We start from the raw sequence: 22,737 nt of genomic DNA, 5'->3' as shown, positions 1-22,737 counted from the left end.
ATTTAATTTTTTGATTTATTGTACACAAATGGGGTACAACTTTTCATTTCTCTGGTTTTACATGAAGTAGAATCACACTGTGCAATCATACATGTACATAGGGTAGTAATGTTTGCCTCATTCCATTATCTTTCCTTCCCCTGCCCCCTGCCCCTCATTTCCCTCTACACAGTCCAGCGTTCCTCCATTCTTCCCTTACTTCGCCTGCCTTCCCCACTGTGTATCAGCATCCACTTATCAGAGAAAATATTTGGTCTTTGGTTTTTTGGGATTGGCTTATTTCACTTAGCATGGTATTCTCCAACTCCATCCATTTACCTGCAAATGCCATAACTTTATTCTTTTTATGACTGAGTAATATTCCATTGTGTATATATACCACAGTTTCTTTATTCGTTCGTCTGCTGAAGGGCATCTAGGTTGGTTCCATAATCTAGCTATTGTGAATTGAGCTGCTGTAAACATTGATATGGCTTCATCACTGTAGTATCCTGATTTTAAGTCCTTTGGGTATAGGCCAAGGAGTGGGATAGCTGGTTCAAATGGTGGTTCCATTCCAAGTTTTTTAAGGAATCTCCATACTGCTTTTCAGAGTGGCTACACCAATTTGCAATCCCACCAGCAATGTATGAGTGTACCTTTTTCCCCACATCCACATCAACACCTATTGTGTGCTTGTGTTCTTGATAATCGCCATTCTAATTGGGGTGAGATGGAATCTTAGGGTAGTTTTGATTTGCATTTCTCTTATTACTAGAGATGTTGAACATTTTTTTCATTTTTTCTGTTGATTGCTTGTAGGTCATCTTCTGTGAAGTGTCTGCTCAGTTCCTTAGCCCATTTATTGAGTGGGTTGTTTGTATTTTGGGTGTAAAGTTCTTTATAAATTCTGGAGATTATTGCTCTATCTGAAGTGCATGTGATAAAGATTTCCTCCCACTCTGTAGGCTCTCTCTTCACATTGTTGTTTCCTTTGCTGAGAAAAAGCTTTTTAGAATGAATCTATCCCATTTATTGATTCCTGCTTTTATTTCTTGTGCTTCGGGATTCTTGTTAAAGAAGTCTGGTCCTAAGCCGACATGATGAAGATTTGGGCCTATTTTTTCTTCTATTTGGTGCAGGATCTCTGGTCTAATTCCAAGGTCCTTGGTCCATTTTGAGTTGAGTTTTGTGCAGGGTGAGAGATGGGGGTTTGGTTTCCAAGCCTAAACTCTCATACTTCAATGCTGGCTTTCTTTTAGCACCCTTCCTCATGTTCCCAACTGTCAGTGTGTCCTCCAGCACTCCTGCCACCAGTCGTCAAGGTGCCTCTCCCCCAGCACACACATAGACCCTGATTATCAGGATGTTATAAAACATTTGTATATTGCTGTGTATTTTTTCAGATAATTTTTTTTTAAAACAAGGTTGAAAACAGACTGTGTTTTGATATGAAATAGCTTAATGTTCTAATTTGTTTATTTAAGTTAGAAACTTGGTGCTCTAGTTTGATGCTGAATGTCCCCCAGAAGTCCCTAAGTTAAAGGCATGGCCCCCAGGTTGGTGCTCTTGGGCAGTGGTATATCCTGAAGGGTGAAGGTCCTATGGGAGGCCCTTAGGTCATTGGAGGCATTTCTGTGAAGGGAACTGTGGGATCATGTTCCCTTCCTTTTTCTTTTGCTTTCTGGTCATGAGATGAACCATTTCTCTACCACATGCTCCCTGTCATTGCCATCTGGTACCCTGACAAGAAACCCCAAGTAATGGGTCTACCTGATCTTGAACTGGAAATTCCAAAGCCGTGAGCCCAAATAAGCATTTCCCCTTTATAATTCAGTTATCTCAGGTGTTTTGTTATAGTGACAGAAAGCTGACTAACATACTTGGCCTAGTGCATTGGCTCTTTGACTTGACCCATTTTTTTAAGGCAGCGTTATGATTTGTTCCTTTTTGTTTAATTTAACAAATCCATTGTACTCTTAAGTTTATTTGAAGCAAGGCTCATATAAATCAAACATCTCCCCTTCACCTGGTACATATGTGAAAAACTAAGTTCTTCATTGTCTTGTTTTACTTCTTGTACTCTTAGTTTCACAGGTTCCTAAAATGTTAGAACTGGAGCAGGGGGTCTTTATCATCCAGTTCTTCTCACCACTACCCCCTCCTTTAGCAGAGGAGAGAAGTGGGGCCCAGAGAGGTTAGGTAACTGGCTTGCAGCGACACCAGATGCCAGTGGGTATAGGGTCCTAGTCTCTTTGTGTCATACCCCTTCTCTGACTGGTGTTAGTTCTCCTTCCTTTAACCATCCCCCTCTTCCTAAACTGTCACAGACTCCTGCTCTGGTTTCCTTGAAATGTCTCTTGGTTTCCTCCCTTCCCATTTCTTCCTGTCTAATTCGGTCCCTCAGGACCTCTCAGCGGGAAAGGCCTGACAGAACTGTGTCTCTGAGGCATCCATTATGTAGATTAATTTGCTGTAATTACTGCTGTCAGCATGTCACTCCTCTTCTGTGAAGCTGCCAGGAGCTTCCTGCTTCCTATGGCAACAAATGTCAACACTTCTCGTGGGCTTCTGGGCTCAGTCCTCCAGAGCCCTCCTTGACTGCAGATGCGCAGCCTCATTTCTCTTTTCTCCCTGTGACCGCCCATAGCTGCCTCTAGGATTTCCCACCAAGTCAGCCATGTTTCTATTATGCCTTTGGATTGTACAGCTCTCCAGCTGATAGATTCCTCCTTACCTTGCCAAACCTCCATCCCTCTACACCAAGTTCAGATTCCACCACTTTCTTGATGCTTTCCCTAATTACTCCAGTGATAACTCAGAGCTCCCCCTTTATTCCCAAACATTCTTATTGTGCTCTGCATATGGCAGTGGGCACAGTGCCTCTCTTACATGGTTCTCTGGTTTTTCCTTGGAATTGCGTTGGCTTCACAATTGCACGCACACATACACACACTTTTTTTTTTTTTTTTTTGAGGTGCTGAAAATCTAGCTCAGGGCCTTATACATGCTAGGCAATCAGTTGTACTGAATGCTCTTCAAAGGTGGGACTTACTTATATTTTTCTTTTATAGTCCTTTTTGCTTGTTTGTTTTGTTTGGTACCAGGTATTGAACCCAGGGGTGCTTTACCACTGAGCCACAGCCTCATCCCTTTTTATTTTTTATTTTGACACAGGGTCTTAAATTGCTTAGGTCCTGGCTAAGTTGCTGAGGCTGGCTTTGAACTTGCGATCCTCCTGCCTTAACCTCCTGATTCACTGGAATTATAGGCATGCACCACTGTGCCCAGCTTGTACATTCCATTTTTTATAGTGCCTAACAAGTGGTCAGTAATTACTCCTTACTTATTAGGAACTTGTTGAGTTTTTAGAAGGAGTCATCCAGAACTACAAGCATTTGCAGATTGGATCAGGATCAGTTGTTAATATCACAGGATAGTGCTCTACTGTCTTCCAAATGTTTAGGGGATCCAAGTTTGTCCATGCTAATGCTCTCTGGGTGGCTGCCTAGATAGGTATGACACTCACACCAAGTTGGATTTGTGTGTGGATCGGTGCCTGGGTTGCAGGAAGCTGAGGGCTCTCCCACTGAGAACTGCACACCTGCCTCTCAGGTTTTGCAGTCAGGAATAATGACTTGAGAATGGTAGGAAGAGCATTCCCCTCAGCACTTTGGCACACTCTTCACTCCAGTGTGAAGTGCGGACTGGCCTGGCTTCTTTCCCACAATGCATCCTTGAACAGATCATAACCTTGATGCTCTCTTCTTAATAATACTGACACAGTGTCCTAAGATTTAATCTGATCTTTGTTTAAAATATTTTTTTCAGAACCCAGTAGGTACTGTAGCTTCCCATAAAGGTGAGCGTGTTTAATATGTCCTGGTGTTGGCAGAGGGAGTGAGTGTTATTTCAAAAAGTCTGATCTGCTTTTTTGAACTTCTGATAACCTTTTCTATGCCTCTGACCCTTTCCTGACAGTCATTTCTGAGCTGAAGCAACTGCAGATTTTATAGTACTTTGGACTCTGCTCTCACCAAGGCACAACCCCTATAAGAATTGCCCCTGCTAAGGACTCATAAACTTGGAATTAGTTTTTCTTTAATGTCAGCAGTACTAATTCCTTTCATACAAAATGGTTTGACCTTTCCCCTTCTTTGGCACAAAAGATAATTGGCAAAGACTCAGATAAAGGTAAAGTTGGCATACTCTGGCATGGTAATGAGCTCAGTGCCCTGGGCTTTTAACCCCCTTGTTCATTTCATGTTCTGAATCCTTGTTCTGCCCAGTAAGTCCTCCCTTCCCAACTCTGACACCTAAAAATGTTTGAAACCCTGCTCCCTTTGTTAATGTCTGCAACACACATGGTGAAATGCTGCACATCTGCTTTTATAGAAAGTTATCTAACTGGAGTCACTTTAACATTTTAAAATCTTTTTAGGTGGATGGAAGTCTGCTTAGTAGAAGAATTGCCCCCAACCACTGAACTGGAAGAAGGACTCCGGAATGGAGTTTACCTTGCGAAGTTAGCCAAGTTCTTTGCCCCAAAAATGGTATCAGAGAAAAAGATCTATGATGTGGAACAAACACGTTATAAGGTAACCAGGATCTAATTGGTTTTGGCTTCTGGATAAAAGTGAAAGTTTGGTATTTCACTTTCTTTTCCTTCCTTTACTTCTATGTGTCTATAAGGATCTGGGAGACAGGGTGTCCTTGGTCTTTGGAGACTGTTAATCCTTACTGAGGCAGCAGCAGAATGTTCATTTCCAGGCTGAGAGACTTCTGATGTTTGAGGCTTCTCAATGCCTCCCTCATTCTTCTTTCATGGAGGTCATTTGAAACTTTATTAGTGCCAGTTAATGTAAAAGTGGGGGCATGTGACACCTCTGTTTTTTCCACCATCAACACAGTTTATTGCTCCCCAAATTTTCATTAAGGAATAAAATACCCACTTGGGACTTGAACTTATGGCCCTGAAGAATTAAGGCCAATGTGACAAAATACATAGTAATGTTGAATGACCAGATAGGAATTCTTTTCTGTTTGATGTTTAAAACAAAATAAGACTAACCTTTTTGTTTGCAACTTAAGAACTGTTTCATGGCCAATTTGGGAAGAATCAGAAAATATAAAGTTGTCATAGCCCCTTTGAGAAAAAACAAGGATAATAACAAAACACTATTATTTAGATTTGGAAAGAGCTGGGGAGGGGAGAAAAAAATCATGGTAAACACCAATCTTATGTTTTTTTTTTTTTTTAATTCTGATCTTTTAGACATATATATCAAAGTATCTGTAGGTGAAATGTTATTTTGCTTCAAAAGAGTTGGGGGAAGGATGGAGAGATGATACAAAATTGTCCGTGAACTCATAACTGAAGGTGTGGGATGGGTACTCAGGAGTTCATTATACCATCCCACTTCCTTTCTAATGTTTGAAGTTTTCCACTAAAAATAGAAAGAGGTAAAAGTGGACAACACCCAAAAAGCTTATGCAGTAGAGATGTCTTCAGAAGGGAATTTAATATGTGAAGTGTTCTATTCTGGAATATGTGATATCTTATCTACTATAGACCGAGATTTCTAAAGTTTCTATCAAACTTGATTCTTTATTCTCTTAATGTATTTAGTTTTTTTGTTTTTGTTTCGGTTTTTTTTTGTTTGTTTGTTTTTTGTTTTTTGTTCTGCAGTGCTGGGGATCAACCCAGGATCCCACACATTCTGGGTAAATGCTCTACTGCCAAGCTATACCTGCAGCTCATATTTAGATCTTTGCATCAAGGATTTTTTATCTGCAGATTTTCAAGTGCTCTTAAAAGTTGTGTCTCTTTAATGAATGCTATTTTTCTTACAATTGCAGGGACAATGTTGAGAATAGTTGAAAATGAAATAAATGGGAAATCTATTTTAGACCAAATGTATTTTTAAATGTATATATTGAGTTCATCGCAAATGTTCAAATAATCATTAAGGCTCCCAGTCAACAAGGTCATTTGACAAATCTCTTTTGAGCCCATCTTTATTGTCTAGACAAAAAGGCAACTGAGTACAAGTTTTTTACTTGAATAATGTTATGAATAGTTGTTTGCCATTTGTTAAAGTTTGAGTTCATAAAGTCACATGTTCTACCCCGAGAACCAACTACTAATGGTCTTTCACAAGATTTTAATAAAACAATGGCCAAGTCAGCCAAAATTAAAGTTTAAGAACTATTTTTAGAAATTCAGAGAAGTGTAAAAAAAAAAGTCTGTACACCCCCCTCCACCAAAATAAACATTTTTCCACATTTTAGACTTTTAACTCTTCTTCATTGTACTTATTATAATTGTTATCAAGATCTAGGTCAGTCAGTGCCAACACCCATGTAGATTTCATGATAAATTATAGTTGGGACAGACCCCAGTCTTCCCCGAAGGATAATTATGAAGATTTTCCTTTGGCTTTGTGGACAGTGAGACTCAGATAGAAAAACAAGCCCTCAGTGTATGTGAGCCTCAGAGCAAACTGAGGTCTGGTCCTTTTCTCTTCCTAGCATCTCATAGGTGTTGGATACAGGTGTCTTCTTCTAGATCAGCTCTGGACCCTCATGGCATTGCCTCAGGGCTACTTGAACAGGAGCCTTCCTGTTACATCAGAGAACCTACTACTTAAATGGACATCAGCTTCTCTTTGGGAGGGTGACAGAAGAAATAATATTTTCAGTCCCACAGAGCCTGGGGATTGAACCCAGGCAATGACATCCCTGAGCCAAACATCATGAGAGAGGAAAGTGCTCTGTGTTGTGGTCCTCCACCCCATCAGGCCCCCAGAAGACTGCTGTGCAGAAGTGATGCTGAGGGGAAGGAAGTAGCAGAGGCAAGGAGGCTATTGCCAGCTGTGGTGGGGGACCCCCTCCATGCGCTTGAGCTACAAGAACAACAGGACAAATGGAAACCATCCCTCTGTGACTTCACTAGAGCACAGAGCTTTTTCTTTTTTCCTTCCTTTTATTAAGTTCCTGAAAGTGCCTAGTGTTCCTGACGGAAATTTTTAGTGGTTTGCCATGTAGTCATACAATTATATTTTAGGGCCTTTTTATTTCTTGTACAAAAACGAAGAGACAGATCTTCATGAATAGGCGACACAACTTCCCGTTCGTGTGTTCTTCAGAACTAGAGCCCATCACGTGGTCCTTTCCGAGAAGCACTAAATCATGAGACTGAGGCAGAGATGTTGAAACACAAGGGAATGTTCACTAGCTCTGCCCAGCCCCTCCATATGCCATCTGGAAACCAGGAATTCAGTGAAGCTGGGCTCTCACTGCAGGGTCTGCCTAGACTGCAGCCATGAAATATGATACCCCTGTGAGACGTGGTATCCCAAGGCAAGGCTACGGCCCTGAGTCCTGAAGGACGCCGTGTTGGCACCAACAGCTTTGGTAGCCTTCGTTTAGACAGATGTGACCTTTCTGGCTGCCCCATCCTCTTTGTCTGCCAGCCAGTGTATAACCCTGTTCCCTCACCTTTTCAGGGTTAGAAATAATATAATAGGTATTAGAGTTAAGCCTTCCAGTTATGAGTATTCTTTCTAGGTCACCTCCACTCTCTACCCCAGGTCTGGGTACATGATCACTCCATGTGTGCTGGGCACCTGTCACTGTCTCCCATGGACATGCTGTAGTTTATTGTAAAGATTGTCCCATCCTGTAGATAGGAACCATGTGCCCCTTCTCTGCTCCATCCTCAGTGAATGGTGCAGGGTCTAGTCCACTCAGAAAACAGCTGTTAGGTGAAGGAATGAATGATGGTAGTTTGAAGTAAGCCCAAAGCCTTCATTCCTTTCCTGTCTTCTGAGCTTTATTTGGTATTCTTTAAAGGAGCTTAGAGTCTGACACTCTTCTTCTGAGTATGTTGCTCAGACCTCTAGCAGGACCACCTAGTGGGTGTGGGCTAAAATTGGTAAACTGGTTCTGCCCCAGATTGCTGAGTCAGGCAGAATCTCCTGGCCTGGGACCCAGTAAATTGTACTCCTAGTAATACACCTGCAGGAAATTCTTTTTTTTTTTTTTTTTTTTTTTTGTGGTGCTGGGGATCGAACCCAGGGCCTTGTGCATGCAAGGCAAGCACTCTACCAAATGAGCTATATCCCCAGCCCAGGAAATTCTTTTCTTATATACTACTAAGATTTGAAAACCATTGCTCTAATAGGTTAACATTAATATAAATTGCAATAAAGTGGTGGGGAAAGAAGACAAAGTTGTGCCATGATAAAAATATGCTCTGAAATCCGAAATGCTCTGAAATCTGAAATTTTGAGTGGCAGCAATGCTCAGAAGTTTTTAGAGCATTTTGGATTCAGGTTATTGGGTTAGGGATGCTCAACCAGTAAATATGCCAATATTCCAAAAAATCTTAGAAATCTGGTCCCAAGCATGTCTGATAAATGATTCTCAATTTGTATAGTGTAGAATTCATTCATCCATATAATACTTACCAACACTTTCCCTGTGCCAGACACTAATAGTAGAATGGTCCTGAAGTCATGGGACTTATAGCTGCTGAGATAGAGTAGAAGGATTGAGTGAATTTGGATCAGTGTATGAGGGAAGCAAAGCCAGTGTTATTGACAAAGCAATGGACAGAAGACAGTTCTTCACTGGGGGAAGTTTACTCTGTGGCTGAAAAAATGAGAAGAAAGTCATCCATGCGCAGAGTCAAGGGTGGGGAGTGGGAAGAACATTCTGAAAGAGGGAACCCCCTTGGTGAGATTTCGAGGAAGATAAGAACTTGGCTACAACTGCAGGGCTGAGTGGCTGCAGCAAGGGACAATGGTAGGAGATGAGGCCAGGAAGGAAGCCAAGATGGTATCTCAGGGCACACAGGCCCCACCAGCTCCACAGAGGATGCTATGATGTCATCTGACATGTGGGGGAAGCCACTGAAACAGCAAACACAGGCATTGTGAGTTGATCAATATGTGTGCTTTAGAAAGATGAGTCCATGTTCTGCAGAGGATAAGTGGGAGGGAGCAGGAGGGTGTGGAGATGGAGCAGGAGGGAGTGGGAGAGAGAGAGGGAGGGGGAGAGGGAAGGAGAGGAGAGGAGAAGAAAAGAGAGAGTGAGTCCAGTAAGGGGATGATTCAGTCCAGGTGGCAGTGGCCTGCATAGAAAAGGAACGAGTGGCTTCAAGAGGGAAAACTAGGGTGGATCCTGGAAAGGCATTGTAACTGGTAGAGGACCATGAAGAGAGGGCACTGGTGGACAGTGTAAGAGCATTAGTTCCAAAGAGATGGGGGTGGTGAGGAGCTAGGAAGGTTTCCATAGCTGGGGTGCATGTCTTAGTTGCTGCTATAACTGAATCCCACAGACTGGGTGATTAAAGGATAGAGGTTTATTTAGCTCATGGTACTAGTGCCTGAGAAGTCCAAGAACATGGCACCAGCATTTGCCAAGGGCCTTTCTGGCTGCATCATAGTGTAACAGCATCACGTGGCAAAACAGCAAATGTCTAGCTCAGTTCTTACTTCCTCATCTTATAAAGCCACTGATGCCTTCTGGGGGCCCACACCTCACAACCTCATCTAATCCTAATTACCTCCCAAACAGCCACCTCCAAAACCCCTTAACATATTAATTTAGGGATTAGATTTCCAACATGTGAATTTGGGGGAGATACATTCAAACCATAGCTGTGAGTGTTCCTATGCAGGCTGAGATGGGCAAGAGAAAGAAGAGGAAGGATGGGCGTTCCTTGGAGAGGACTCAGTGACAAGGCTCAAAGATACAAGTAGTATCCTGGACAGTGCCTTTAAAATTGTGAGCTTATAATGAAAGCTTGTTGAGTATTTAGGTGAACCTTACGTAGGGAAGACGTAGGCATAGTGGTTGGCAGTGTGAGCTGTAGAAGCAAAATATATCCCATCTAGCTTTACCACTCGCCTCTTGGAGCCTGTTTCCTCCCCAGTTTATTGGGCTTAATAATGACAGTATCTCTCTTAGTAGAGATCTGTGAGGAACAGATGTGATCCTCCACAGAAGACACTTGGTGCAGTGCCTAATAGATTTGAAAACTCTCAATGAGCATTGGCAGAGATTGTTCTGAGGCACTGTGAGTGGAAAAATGAGCCGAAAATTTGGACTTAGGGTTAGGAATTCAGCAAGGGTGACTTAGCCGTGAGACTGACAAGTTAGGTCATTTGGGTGTCTAACATACTCGTTCCCTCAGTTTCCTCATCTATAAAATAAGCAAATTACAACAATAATTGGTTTCTAAGCATCATCAGCATTCTAAAATGCTCTAAATCTACTTATGTGGAAAATTAGCATCCAAAGAAGACTTACATAATTCCTCATACAATTTAAACTAGGTAAACCTTGTTTACCAGCATTGAAATAGCAGTAGAAAATCAGCATGTACCTTGTGCATGAAATGAAAAGAATAAAAAGAATTTATGTTTCTATATGAAATATGAAGTTAGGTAGATGGACAAAAGCGTCCATTGGCTAAGTATGACCACAATCATGCCATCTAGTCTGTTATTAATATGTAGGACTGATGAAAAAAAAGAGACTGATTAAAATAGTTACAACAGACTGAGGTTGTTTTGAACCTGTTTGGAAGACCATTTTCATTATAATGGAGCAAATGAAACAAATCAATAGATTGCATATATTATGTACGCTGATGTATACTTCTTAAAGACACAAACATGAACTGTAGGGTTCTAAGGTCAGCATTTCTAAGACTTTTAAAATAAAGAATTTGAAATCTGCTTCATTTGCTATAAAAATATGACCAAGACAGCTACCCTTTACTTCAGTTCCTCTGACATGAAGCACTGTGTCTTTTTCTTACCTTATAGATGAATAAGTTTTCAAGCCCATTCATGTATTAATTACAATACCTAACATTTGCTGGGCATTCTTAGGCATACTTTGTAACCAAATACTTTCTTTTGTTTTGAATATAATCTCTGCAGCTCAAAGAAGCCTTTTTTGACTGCGGGACCAAGGCTCTGCAGGATTTGGAACCTTCCTGAGATTACTTAACTAAAAAGAGCAGGTGTCTTTGTTACATAATTTGGATTGGTTGAAACCCATCTGCCAAAGACCCTAGACCTATGGTCAAATAAAATTGCATTTATTTAACTTATTGGGGCAAAAAGAAAATGCAAACCCATGTTGTCACAAGGAGAAGACATGAAGGGCTTAGCATAGATATGGGCTTGTGCTCAGTGGTTTTAAAAAGGATTTAGATACAAAGACTAGTTTTCTTTGGGAGCAGGAAGATGGCTCAATTTGATATCGTTGTCATTTTTATCTAGGAGGCAGTGAGATTGAATGGGGGACTATACTGTCATAATATAGAAACTGGAATAACTCATAGTAGTTGAAGACATTTGGTTATATTTTTAGTGAGAACATTTAGTTTTTGAGTGGTGCAGGGTCCTCATTTCTGTCTTCCTTCAGACTTTATTGAGGATTGTATCTGTCTTTTTCCTTCATGGTCACTGAGTGACTTGTCTGAGAATTGCTTGTATTCTGCAAAAGTTATTTATTTATGCTTGGTACAAACACTCAAAACACTATGACCTGGCAGTTAATGCTCTGGAATCTCTATTCCTTTTCCTCCTTTCTGTTCTTTTCTTTTTCCTCTCCTCCCCCCACTTTCTCCTTCTCTAAGGCAACTAGCTAATTTCTTCCTTCCAAAGAACCATCAAACAATCATTATGTTCAGTGTTCTCTCATGGGGGAGTGTTAGCATAAAGAAGATTTTCAGATAAATTGAGACTTAGGCTTAGATTCCAGATTAGCCACTTAACAGCTACTTGACTATAGGTAAATTACTTCTTCATTTTGGCCTAGCTTTTCTCATCTTTAAAAAAAACAGAAATGGTAATTACCTTATGGAAAATAAGAAATAATTTGCATTAAATACTTGACTTGCATTGTTCAATGGCAAATATTGACCACTATTTAAAAGGCATAAACATTTGTCAAATATTAATTTGCTCATATTTTATAATTTTTAACAGCAATGAATATGCTTATTAGATTATAGAAGATCAGGAAAAGTAGGAAGAGTCAGAACCCAGGGCCTTGTGCATGCAAGGCAAGCACTCTACCAACCGAGCTATATCCCCAGCCCTAGAGCCAGTCTTTCTAAATAGGATTATCTACCATTGGATGTTACTTATATGATGAAACTTGGTACAGTTGTTTTTTATACATTTATTAAAATGAAAAAACTAGATAACTTTGTGTTATACATCTAATTAATTAAAAATATAAGATGACTTTAAGGCTCTTAGGAGCTCATTAATTGAGATAATGAAATTCAGGCAAGGGTGTTTCATTTATAGACTATAGAAAAAGTGACTATCTGATTAGGACTGTAAGGAAGAAATGGAAGACAAAAAATTGTGTAGAAAAATGTAAAACACTTCTGAAGGTCTTACTTCTTATTAAGGTTAAATTATAAGAGGAATAATACTAAAATTAACTCTGAATCAAGAAGTGGTTTCTGTTTTCATCTTTATTGTGCAGGTTTTCCCAGAAATAATATATTCATGATTAGAAGGAAAAAAGAAAGCATTTAGTCTTCCAAAACTCCAGTTTTTCTTAAGTTGCTAGGCTTCTCAACCATGGTCACCAAAATCTTATACCCTGTGTATATATGTGTGTGTATGCACAACCACCTATGCACGTGTACACGCATTTCATAACACATCCTTAGGCATATGCTAGACATTAAATGGTATTTGAGATTCCAGTTCAGAATTACCCAAATGTGTGAACTATGGAAGCTGGCGATATTCACAGATGGCTGAATATCGTTGAGATACAGTCTAATCTTTTTTTTTTTTTTTTATTGTGTCTACATTTGTATTATGTAAGCATTAAAAACTCTGCTCTTGGAGAAGTACAATTGAAAAACATCCTGCTAATGAAAAAATTTATTACAAATGACTGACTTTTTGTGTGGTCTTTCTTTCCTGGTTTCCCCCTTCTGTCTTCACATTAGAAATCTGGCCTTCATTTTCGACACACAGATAATACCGTCCAGTGGTTGAGAGCCATGGAGTCTATTGGATTACCCAAGGTAAGCCTTCATGTACTGGATCCTGAACTGGGAAGACAAAAAGGTGGTGCAGAAACATCTCATTATAAGAAGTGATTTGGCAGGCTGAAATATGTTAATTCAGGAATGTGAAATGTGAGACTCAAATAAAAATTTTGAAAAGCTTATGCAAAGTAATATATGGTAAGAACTCAGAATGAGGGATGGGTACATGAGAGCAGAAGAAAGTATGTATGAGTTAAAGAAGGTCAGAATAAGCTTTAACTGGTATATAGTTGATTTTTAAAACAGTCAACTAACTCCCTTTTCTGTGTTGTTGTTTATTCTTAAAAAATTCTGTCTCATTGTATCACTATAAATTACTATAAATTTATTTTTATAAATCATAGAATCACTTAAAATTTTAAAATCTAGGGGCTTGTAGTTCTTACTCCTGAAAAGATCTTCCAGGTAAGTACTCAATGCTTGTTATAGAATTACTTTATATTAGGTAGAGTGGGGTGAAGGGAGGGGAAGGGGTATAGGGGTAGGAAGGATAGTAGAGTGAAACAGACATTATTAACCTCATGTACATATGTGACCGCATGACCATTGTGGTCCTATAATACTATAGGAATATAGTATTATATTCCTATACAATCAGAAAAATGAGAGATTACATTCCTTTTATGTATGATCTATCAAAATGTAGAAATGCATTCTACTGTCCTGTACCACTAATTAGAACAAATAAAAAAATTATTTTTTAAATTCCAAGAGTAGGCACTCTTAAGCCTGTGAGAGAAATAACTACTTTGGGGAAATGAGGAAACTAGATTTGATAAAAGTTGTAGAGCTCTTACTTGAACTTCTTATTTTGAAAGAACTATAAAATCACAGGAAGTTGCAAAAATAGTGCATCTATTTGTGCATCCTTCATTCAGCTTCCCCCAGCAGTGATGTCTCACATAACTGTAGTACAGTATTAGTTGATACTGGGGTGTGAATGTAAACTAGACTACAGACCTTATTCAGTTTCCACCATTCTTAAGTGCATTCATTTGTGAGAATGTGAGTATGTGGATCTATGCAGTTGTGGCCTATAAATTTGTATAGCCACCACCACAATCAAGATGTAGCCACCACAAAGAAGTGTCTTTTATGCTGCATCCCTCCCATGGTCTTGTCCCTGTCAACCACTACTCTACTGTTCTCTACTACTATGATTTTGTTATTTTGAGAATGACATGCCAATGGAATCACACAGTAGATGAAATTGACATTTTTCTACTTGCTGTGTTATCCTTGAGCTCCATCATATATATCAATAGCTCAATCCTTTGCATTGTTTACTATATATGCAGCTATTTTAAGGGGGTGATTTAGGAGAAGTCCAGCTTGAGGACAAGGGAATAAGCTACTGACTTATAAAGACCTACATTGTCTTCTGATAAAGCCAGATTTGCTGTTTAAAACACCCACCATGACACACACAAAAGAAGTTTCCTTAATGTAAAGTATGAATACCAATTTTCATTATATTTGTGCTCAGTCTCATTTTCCTTGAAATTGTCAGTTCTTATTTTATTCTGCCATTATCAATCACGTTAATTCTCTCCTCTTTCTTCCTCTCTCTCTCTTTCTTCCTTTCTCTTTCTCTGTCTGTCTCTCTCTCTCCCTCCCACCATCCTCCCCACTACTTCTTCCCTTACTAAAGGTTGAACCCAGGGGTATTTTATGTCTGAGCTACATCCCCAGCCCTTTGTATTTTATCTTATTTATTTTGAGATAGGGTCTCACTGAGTTGCTTAGGGCCTTGCTGAGTTGCTGAGGCTGGTCCTGCCTCAGCCTCCTGAATTGCTGAGTGTGTGTCACTGTGCCTGGCCTAGTTTCCCTTCTCTTAAAGTGTCTAGAATATTAAATGCTGTCCCCTTTTGGGCACTAGTTGACATATAGAATTCAAATTTCCAGGCATTAAATGGGTCTGGATGGCAAGCAAATGAATTTAAATAGGATTTTTTCTTAGTGAAGCAACATCTAATTAAGATAATCAGATAATTCAATAGATTTGATTTAAACCTTTTCAAATTGTGAGCTTTGGAGCCAAAGAAGTGATCTGTAGAGCAAATTCTGTTTTGCTGTTGATCTTTATCATGAATTAATTGATATGTTATATTTTAGGGGCAAGAGATGAACAGTATATTAGATCTACTTTGTATGTGACTATTAGAAGTTTCAAGCCTAATTATTCATTTTTGTCATGCTTAGGAACAGAAAAGTTAGTGTCCCCTTTGAAAGATGTTTCTTATTAAGTTTCAAGTTAAAGAAAAACAGTGTGAGTATATGTGTTAAAAATCCTTGATGCTCCAACCTTTCAATCTAGAATTCCATATTTAGGTGATTATCCAAGCACGAAATCACATGCTCAATAATGCCCAGATATTCACTGCAGTGGCTTACAATAAGGAAAAAATTGGGAACCAAATAAATGTTCAACCACAGGGAATGGTTAAGCTATGATTTGAAAATATGAAAGCATTATATATATCCACTAGATCTAGTACTCTTAAAGAATAATGAAGTATAGAGGGAAATGAGGGGTGGGAGACTGGTGGGGGAGGAAAAAATAACAGAATGAATCAAACACCATTACCCTATGTAAATGTATGATTACACAAATGGTGTGCCTCTACTTCATGTACAGAGAAACAAGTCGTACCCCATTTGTTTACAATAAAAAAAAATAATGAAGAGGATATATAATTGTCATCTTTTATTAAGTATTTTGAATAGGGTTACACTATGTACAATTTTGTTTTTCACATATACATAAACATAAAAGTATCAGAGACATACAGAAAAAAAAAAAGACCAGAAAAAGTATGCCAGAAGACTAATGATGACAGTCTGAGAGATGGGATTATAGGTAATTTTCCTTCATACTTTACATACTTTCTATATTTCATTCAGTGAAAAGGTATTACTTTAAGTGGGAAAAAAATCCATGTGTGTGTGAGTGTGTGTGTTCTATATGAATGGAATGTTTATAAAACTAGGTACCAACTTTTTAATAGTGTAGTAAAGTAACTGCAAGAAGGGCACCTTCTCAGTTCCATGGGAAGTCACAGGCGTGAGGGTACTGTGGACCTCACCCCTCTGCTGGCCACGGGGAGGCATGCAGTCAGGCAGGGAACTAGAAGCAGGACTAGTCTATCAGCAGAGCAAGATGAAACCAGAGTTGAGAGGCTGCTGTACACTTGAACAAATAAAGAATGGCCAGGCCAATCAGAGCAGGAGCATCTGGGGAGTTAAATTGATTGTGAGAAGCAACACATAATAAACACATTGTCTCTTTTGTTTTCCAGATATTTTATCCAGAAACAACAGATGTCTATGATCGGAAAAACATACCAAGAATGATATATTGCATTCATGCCCTAAGGTGGGGGAAAAAATAGAACTAAGAGATTCCCTAGGAAGTAGATTTAAAGAAGACTACAATTCCAATTGTGAAAGATCTTAAGCAACTTTAATAATCTGAATTTTTTATTAAATTCAGCTTTGACTATAATAGTACAAAATTCAAATAAGTCACATAAACACCATCCTTGAACTTGAAAAATACTGTTTTAACTTTTAAACATATGGTTCAAAATATAAAACCAGAAAGTGAATGAAAGACCTTTAAGCTAAACAAGGAGAGAATTTAAGTTGAAACTTCAAGGTATCCAATAGTAATGTGCTACTACATTCTTGAGTTATGATCTAGTTTGCAAAAATGTAGCTGAAATATATCAAATGAGCAGATGAGCAGCTGTAATAGTCATTATGATTTTTCTTTGGTTATTCTTAAAATTATCAGTGTGATTCAATTCTTAGCATCTATTAAGAAGATCCAGTATAAGGGCAGTTTTGGGTTTTGTTCATTTGGTTTTTACTTTCTGTTTAATAGAACTTGCATTGTAAGGATAAGAAAGAAATACAGAAGTTGCTCTAAATTAGATAAATCAAGACACATTCATTGTTTTATAGCTATTTTTTATAATTTATGCAAACGTTGAAATTCTGCTATTTCAAAAATTATTTTTATCATATTGGTTTGGAAGGAACTGTGATTTTTCTTTTTTTTGTAAGATGGTAAGTAAAAATGATTCTAAAAAATCCAGCTTGTAGCTATTGTCTTGTGTGAACACAGGTAATGGTTGGAAAACTTCATGTTTAATGAAATTTTAAATTCCTTTTACAACATCTGCCTTGTGTTTATATCACTAGAAGTCATTTTCCTGGCAGGATCATCTGCCTAGGGGTTTATATTAACTTCTTCCTGGCTCTTTTCCTCTCCAAAGGAAAAGGTTTCTATAATAATTCATTGCAATGCTGGTCTTCTAGAGAAGAATTTTGATTATGTCATATAATTTGACTTTTCCCCCCAGTCATGACTTATGAGACTCCTTTGGAAGATGATAGTTGGTAGAAATATAGACCAAATGGAGGTGACTTTACTATGATTTTAAAAATTCTAATATCTTAGAATAATGTTGGGAGGACCATTCCTGCCTTACTCCTCCTATGGGACTAAAGTATCAGTATGTCAATAGGTTTTCACAAAGCTTCTTGTGCTAAAGTACTTATTTTTAGGGATATTTTAAACTATGTTGCCTGTATTCTTTATCAAATACTTTTCAGAGCTTAGAATGATCATTTAACACTGTAGGTGGCACTGTTTTTTGTGACTTGCTAAGCCAGCCACACTGAATTAATGGCATTATCATATCCATGCATCATAGTGCTAATCTCTAAATCTGTTGAATGCTTATGGGGTGTCTCATGTAAGCTTATGTTGATTTTCTGAAGTAGACACCTGGGATGTTCACATTTAGCAACTTATAAAGAAATGGTGTGTTAAGTTCCTTTCTGGTATTATCACTGTTCTTAAGTTCTATAAAATGGCACTGAGACTTACAAATGTGTTTGCTATGGTTTTATCAATGACATGAATAGCTTGGTAAATAAGGAATGAGCAACTTCTTGCATATTGTTGCCAGTTGCATTGCAACTGTTGATGTGATGTTTTCTGGGAACTTATTTCTCTGTTACTTATCTTGTTGTCCCTGGAGGGTATTCCTGTTGGGTCCTGTCATCTGCTAGATCTGACCTTAAGTAGGAACTGTCTTTGAAAGCAACATTTGTTTAGTAAATAGCATTCCCTGGGAGAATATCCTTTACTTTTTCTCTCTGTATTGTATGGCTACCTCTCAGTATGGAATTGAGAAATCAAAAGTGTATGTAAAGTTTGTTTGTGTTTTTAATCAGAACTTTTCCTTGCTGTGGTTTAGAATGCACTCACTCACATGAAGTCGGTTTTCTGCTCTGTCAGACAAGACACACTTGGAAACTGGGTAGCACGATCCTTGAATTAAGCATGGCAAATTTGCCCTTGCAGCACAGCTAGAAGTGATGCTGGAAATGAGCAAACATGGGTTCAGCTATTATATCCTGACTGCAACTACAGCAGCAGTTCTGGTGTAGAGAGTTATCATCACTGGCAGAGAATTAGGCAAGTCGGAAGTTCTGATTATAGCTCAGGAGCTAGGAGGGAAGATTGCTCCAGGTAGTTAAGCTTGCCAGGCACTGCCCTCCTCCTGCCCCAGCCTGTGGGCCTGACTTAAAAGCTACAAAGTTAGCTCTTGACCCTGACCAAACTTGTCTCCTATTCCCTGTCATCTTGATTTGAGCTTGACAACCCATAATCCCCTAGGTTTCTTGCCCTTGCTTCCTGTTTGTGTCTGTTTCCCCTTTTCCCCTCACCTTTTCTTCTTATTTCTGACCCAGTCTAGTTGCTATTATTCATTGAACCCTTTGTCAGTCTAGCTTGGTGTTCTCAAGCTGGACTCCAGAGAATGTCAGGACAGAAGCCCCAGGGCAAATTCTCAAGCTTTTCCCTGTCTAGAGAGACTTACCTTTGTGGTGGGTCACCTCATACTTTTTCCCTGGAAATGTTTATCTTTTTCTTATTTTTTTAAAGTAATATATGCTCATTGTGGGAAAATTGGAAAATTTGGAATGTCAAAAGAAAAAGTTACAACACCCACTATCTCAATACCAAGTGAAAACCACTGTTACTATTTTGGTGACTTTGGACTTAAAATCTGTATATGGCATGTTTTCCTTTTGTGGCTTCTTTTGGAATGTGCCTAAAGTCTGTGTATGAAAAGGAACAAATTCAAGAAATGAGAGTCTTGCTAACTAGTTACTATACTGACTTTTTTTTTGAGTGTCTGGAGGCCTTCCAAACTTGGAGGGGAAAAAAAACTTGTGTGTTGTATTGTTTAGTGCTCAATTTATTATTAAAGATTATAATAAGTGGTATCAAACAAATGTTAACTTTTAAAACATTAGTTATAAAATTGGATATCTCTAAACAATTTACATAATTATGTGATCCTTAAAAACAATCAATGTAATTTTTTAATACTTCAGGAACTTTAAAGAGCAGCTGCAATGCCCAGATACATTTTATATACTTACCACATTGGAACCAATTCAGAAAAATCCACACCTGAAGTTTCACTCATTTCATCTTGTCCTAGAGTTGTTCTATTATTTTGCTGTGTAACCAGAGGTAACATGATGTTAGCACCACCAGAAACAAAAGGATACCCTTTCAAACTTGCTGTGATTGCAGATTGGGTTTCAACTGACCCTCTCAATTGTTGGTGAGGGCATGGAGCCTCTTGGGTTCTTCTCCCAAGGTGAGTCAGCCCTTGGCCACCAATATCAGGCTGAACTTAAGTCAACCAGATCTTTTTTTATTCATAAGTACATGACCTTCAGATAGGTTCTTATTTACAGTCTGGTACCCCCACCCCCTTTGCCTTTCGATGATTTCCTTCCTGTCTCCTTTGGCCAATTTTATGCAATCCATTGCCCTGTCATAATGATGTATTGGCCTGACCTGTGAACATTATTAAAAGCTTATGTATGCCTTTTTTCATTTTTTATTGAGATTAGTTAGACTGTCTAGAGGTTTGCATCTCTGGGGAGACCAAGGATTGACTCTCCCCAATGCTCTTTAGGCCATTTGGCTGATTTATCATCTGGGATCTTGTTTCTGGATCCTCTCTGCTTCATTACTGACTGTGACCATTAGTGCTAGACTCTCTCTCCACCTGGCTAGTTTTGTCACCACCTGTACTCTACCTTGCTTCCTTACCTTGGGATACTTTTATTTTGGGGAACTATTTGGCTTACTCAGAGTTCTTGATCTTTATTCCTGCCTATAATTTATATAGTACAAAAATAAGTGCACATCTGTATTCCATAATCAGATGTAGAAGAAACAAGTATGTTTTAATAGCATTCCCCTTTTAGAAATCAGAACAAATAATTATGCATGGACTGTTTTATCTCTTTTGTGTAACAACTTCCTTTTTGTACTCCGCATGCTCTTCTGTGGATTATTGTCTTGAACGTCTGACTTTTCACAGACTTAAGCAAGATCATTGTCTTCTTTTTTGATGGACGAGTTTGCTTCAGTTTGATCGTCAGAGCTCTCTCTGGCCAGCTCTCTGGAGCACTGCCATTGGCATTCTTTTAAATATCCTTGCCTTGTGGTTTCAACCAAATTTCCATGTATTATTGTGATTATTCCTGCTTTAAGAAACAGAATCACCTACCCTCCAAGGAATCCCTTTAAAGTCATGTGTTCATATTGGTATTTCTAGCTTCACATAATTAAGGTGCTGGATTTTGTTTTTCTTACTATGAAATTTATCTGACCATTGAGATTCTGCTACACTGACAACCACAAACTAAAAATCCAGCTAGTTCCCCTCTGTGTAAGGATCACTGTTCCTGTTGCAGATTCAGTACCTGTGCTCAGCAGTCTGGTGTTCAGGTGCATTGATGATGCTGAGATGGCACCCACTGGGGACTTGCATTTGTGAGAACAACTGTGGCAGGCACACTTCTGGTTGACCAGTTGTCCAAATACCCTGACTACTTTGTGCCAGGAGGGCTCCTCTCCTCAGCAGTCCTTCACAGTCAGGTGGCTGTATGGTCCAAACAGGTTGCCTTTTAACCTGTTCCTCAGGAATTCATGTATTACTTTCCTTGTCTCGATACTCCATTCTCCCAGGACCCATTTTCTCTCTAAGAAAGCAATTAAACTGTTTCCTCTAAAATATCAAGTTGATTGTATCTCTTACAATAAACATATTTGCATTTTTGAACAACCTGTCTAGAGACAAAGTCTTAGTCTAAAGGACAGACTCTAATCCTGCGTTCTCAGGAGGGTTATCCAGGATGAACTTGGGATGAAGGTGAGGCAGGCATCTTTTAAGTCACTCCTTGCTCAGAATTCTCCCTGTGTCCCAGATGGACCATCCTCTCTCTTGCTCTTCCCATCTGAATTAATCCTGTGAGTGACCTTTCTATTTTACTAAATTCCAAGCTCTTTCAAACTGAGAACGGTATCCTGTTTCATAACATAGCACATACACCTTTGATTGCAACTTAATGTCTCTAGAATATGTTTTTCACTTTTCAGAAGTTTAACTGAATTAATGCCCCTATGATAAGGCTGCCTTTGGATTCCTTTGTTACGCGATTAAAAATTGGGTGTAGAACACTAGATTTTTACATGATACTGGCAGTGGCAAAATGTGACTAAAATGGAAAAATCATCTGGTACAACAGATAAAACTATTTCAAACATAGAGTCAGTGAGGGAAAATAGTAAAAGAATCTTTGCATTGAAAGAGGAAACCACTGTGGTAAGTTGTCAGTAAGTGTTTACAAAGTATAGTAGTGACAATAAAATCAAAGGCTGACATGAGGGAACTTTTAACTGTATTTCTCCACTGCTCAAAGTACTTCACAAGTATAATCTAATTTAATCTTCACAGCATCCTTCTTGTGGTATGTACTATTATTAGTTCCATTTGTAACCAAGGCAATAGGAGAAGAAAGGTTGTCTCAGGCCACATGATTAGTAAATGATGAAGTTGAGATTCAAAACCAGGTGTGTGATAACTGAACCTGTGCTAGTACCAGTTCAACTGGCCATCCACTTCAGAAGGGAGCCAGCCATTTCCCCATTACTAAGAAAACTAAAAGAACAGTGGCATCAGACTTGAACTTCAGCACAGTCCTCTAAACACATGTTAGAAATACTAGTTTTAAGGGGTTATCCCTCTAATTACCTGAAAAATACCAAAGGCCAATGTCTATGTAGTCAGTTTTCAATATTTTTTCTTTCTACCAGCTATTTTGCATTTAAAGTAAAAATTGTAAATGTTCAAAAAAAAAAAAAAAAGTTACAGACAAAACATTTGAAATGCAGAATCATGGAGCTTGAAAACTACAGACCTTGGGGAGTTTTTGTTTTGCTTTGTTTTGTTTTTGTCCAGATCATTCATTTCATAGATGAGGATACTAACAGCTTGGAGTTGCACATCTCGATACTGCCATTTTGGGGGCTGGGCCCAGGCCTTCTGATTATAGTCCTGTGGTCTTTCTGGTCTGCCATGCGGCTTTGATTTACAAACATTCATCCCACGTGTTATGGCCCCAAAATGAGCTGCACATGATGTGATCCAGAGGAGCTGAAATAAACCCAACTCCTGCCTTTTAAGGTTGCATTTCATTACTATAGAAACTTTTAATGCAGATATTAAAAAAATCTCTAATCATAATTTTTTGACTTTTCTTTATTACTTCCC

The 22,737-nt window shown here is 38.7% G+C and overlaps 1 protein-coding gene across 1 annotated transcript in view; it reads left to right on the top strand.

Moving 5' to 3' along the window:
- Iqgap2 (IQ motif containing GTPase activating protein 2) overlaps positions 1-22,737 on the top strand; it is a 280,459-nt gene that overhangs the window by 136,600 nt on the left and 121,122 nt on the right. The window contains exons 3-5 of the mRNA XM_047555267.1: positions 4,421-4,577; positions 12,980-13,057; positions 16,381-16,457. Coding sequence (XP_047411223.1) covers positions 4,421-4,577; positions 12,980-13,057; positions 16,381-16,457 — 312 coding nt within the window. The remainder of the gene's footprint in view (positions 1-4,420; positions 4,578-12,979; positions 13,058-16,380; positions 16,458-22,737) is intronic.

Source organism: Sciurus carolinensis, chromosome 6 (genome assembly GCF_902686445.1).
Source record: "Sciurus carolinensis chromosome 6, mSciCar1.2, whole genome shotgun sequence".
Taxonomy (NCBI): Eukaryota; Metazoa; Chordata; class Mammalia; order Rodentia; family Sciuridae; genus Sciurus; species Sciurus carolinensis.
The sequence above is the reverse complement of the archived record's forward strand: the minus strand, read 5'-3'. Positions and strand labels throughout refer to the sequence as shown.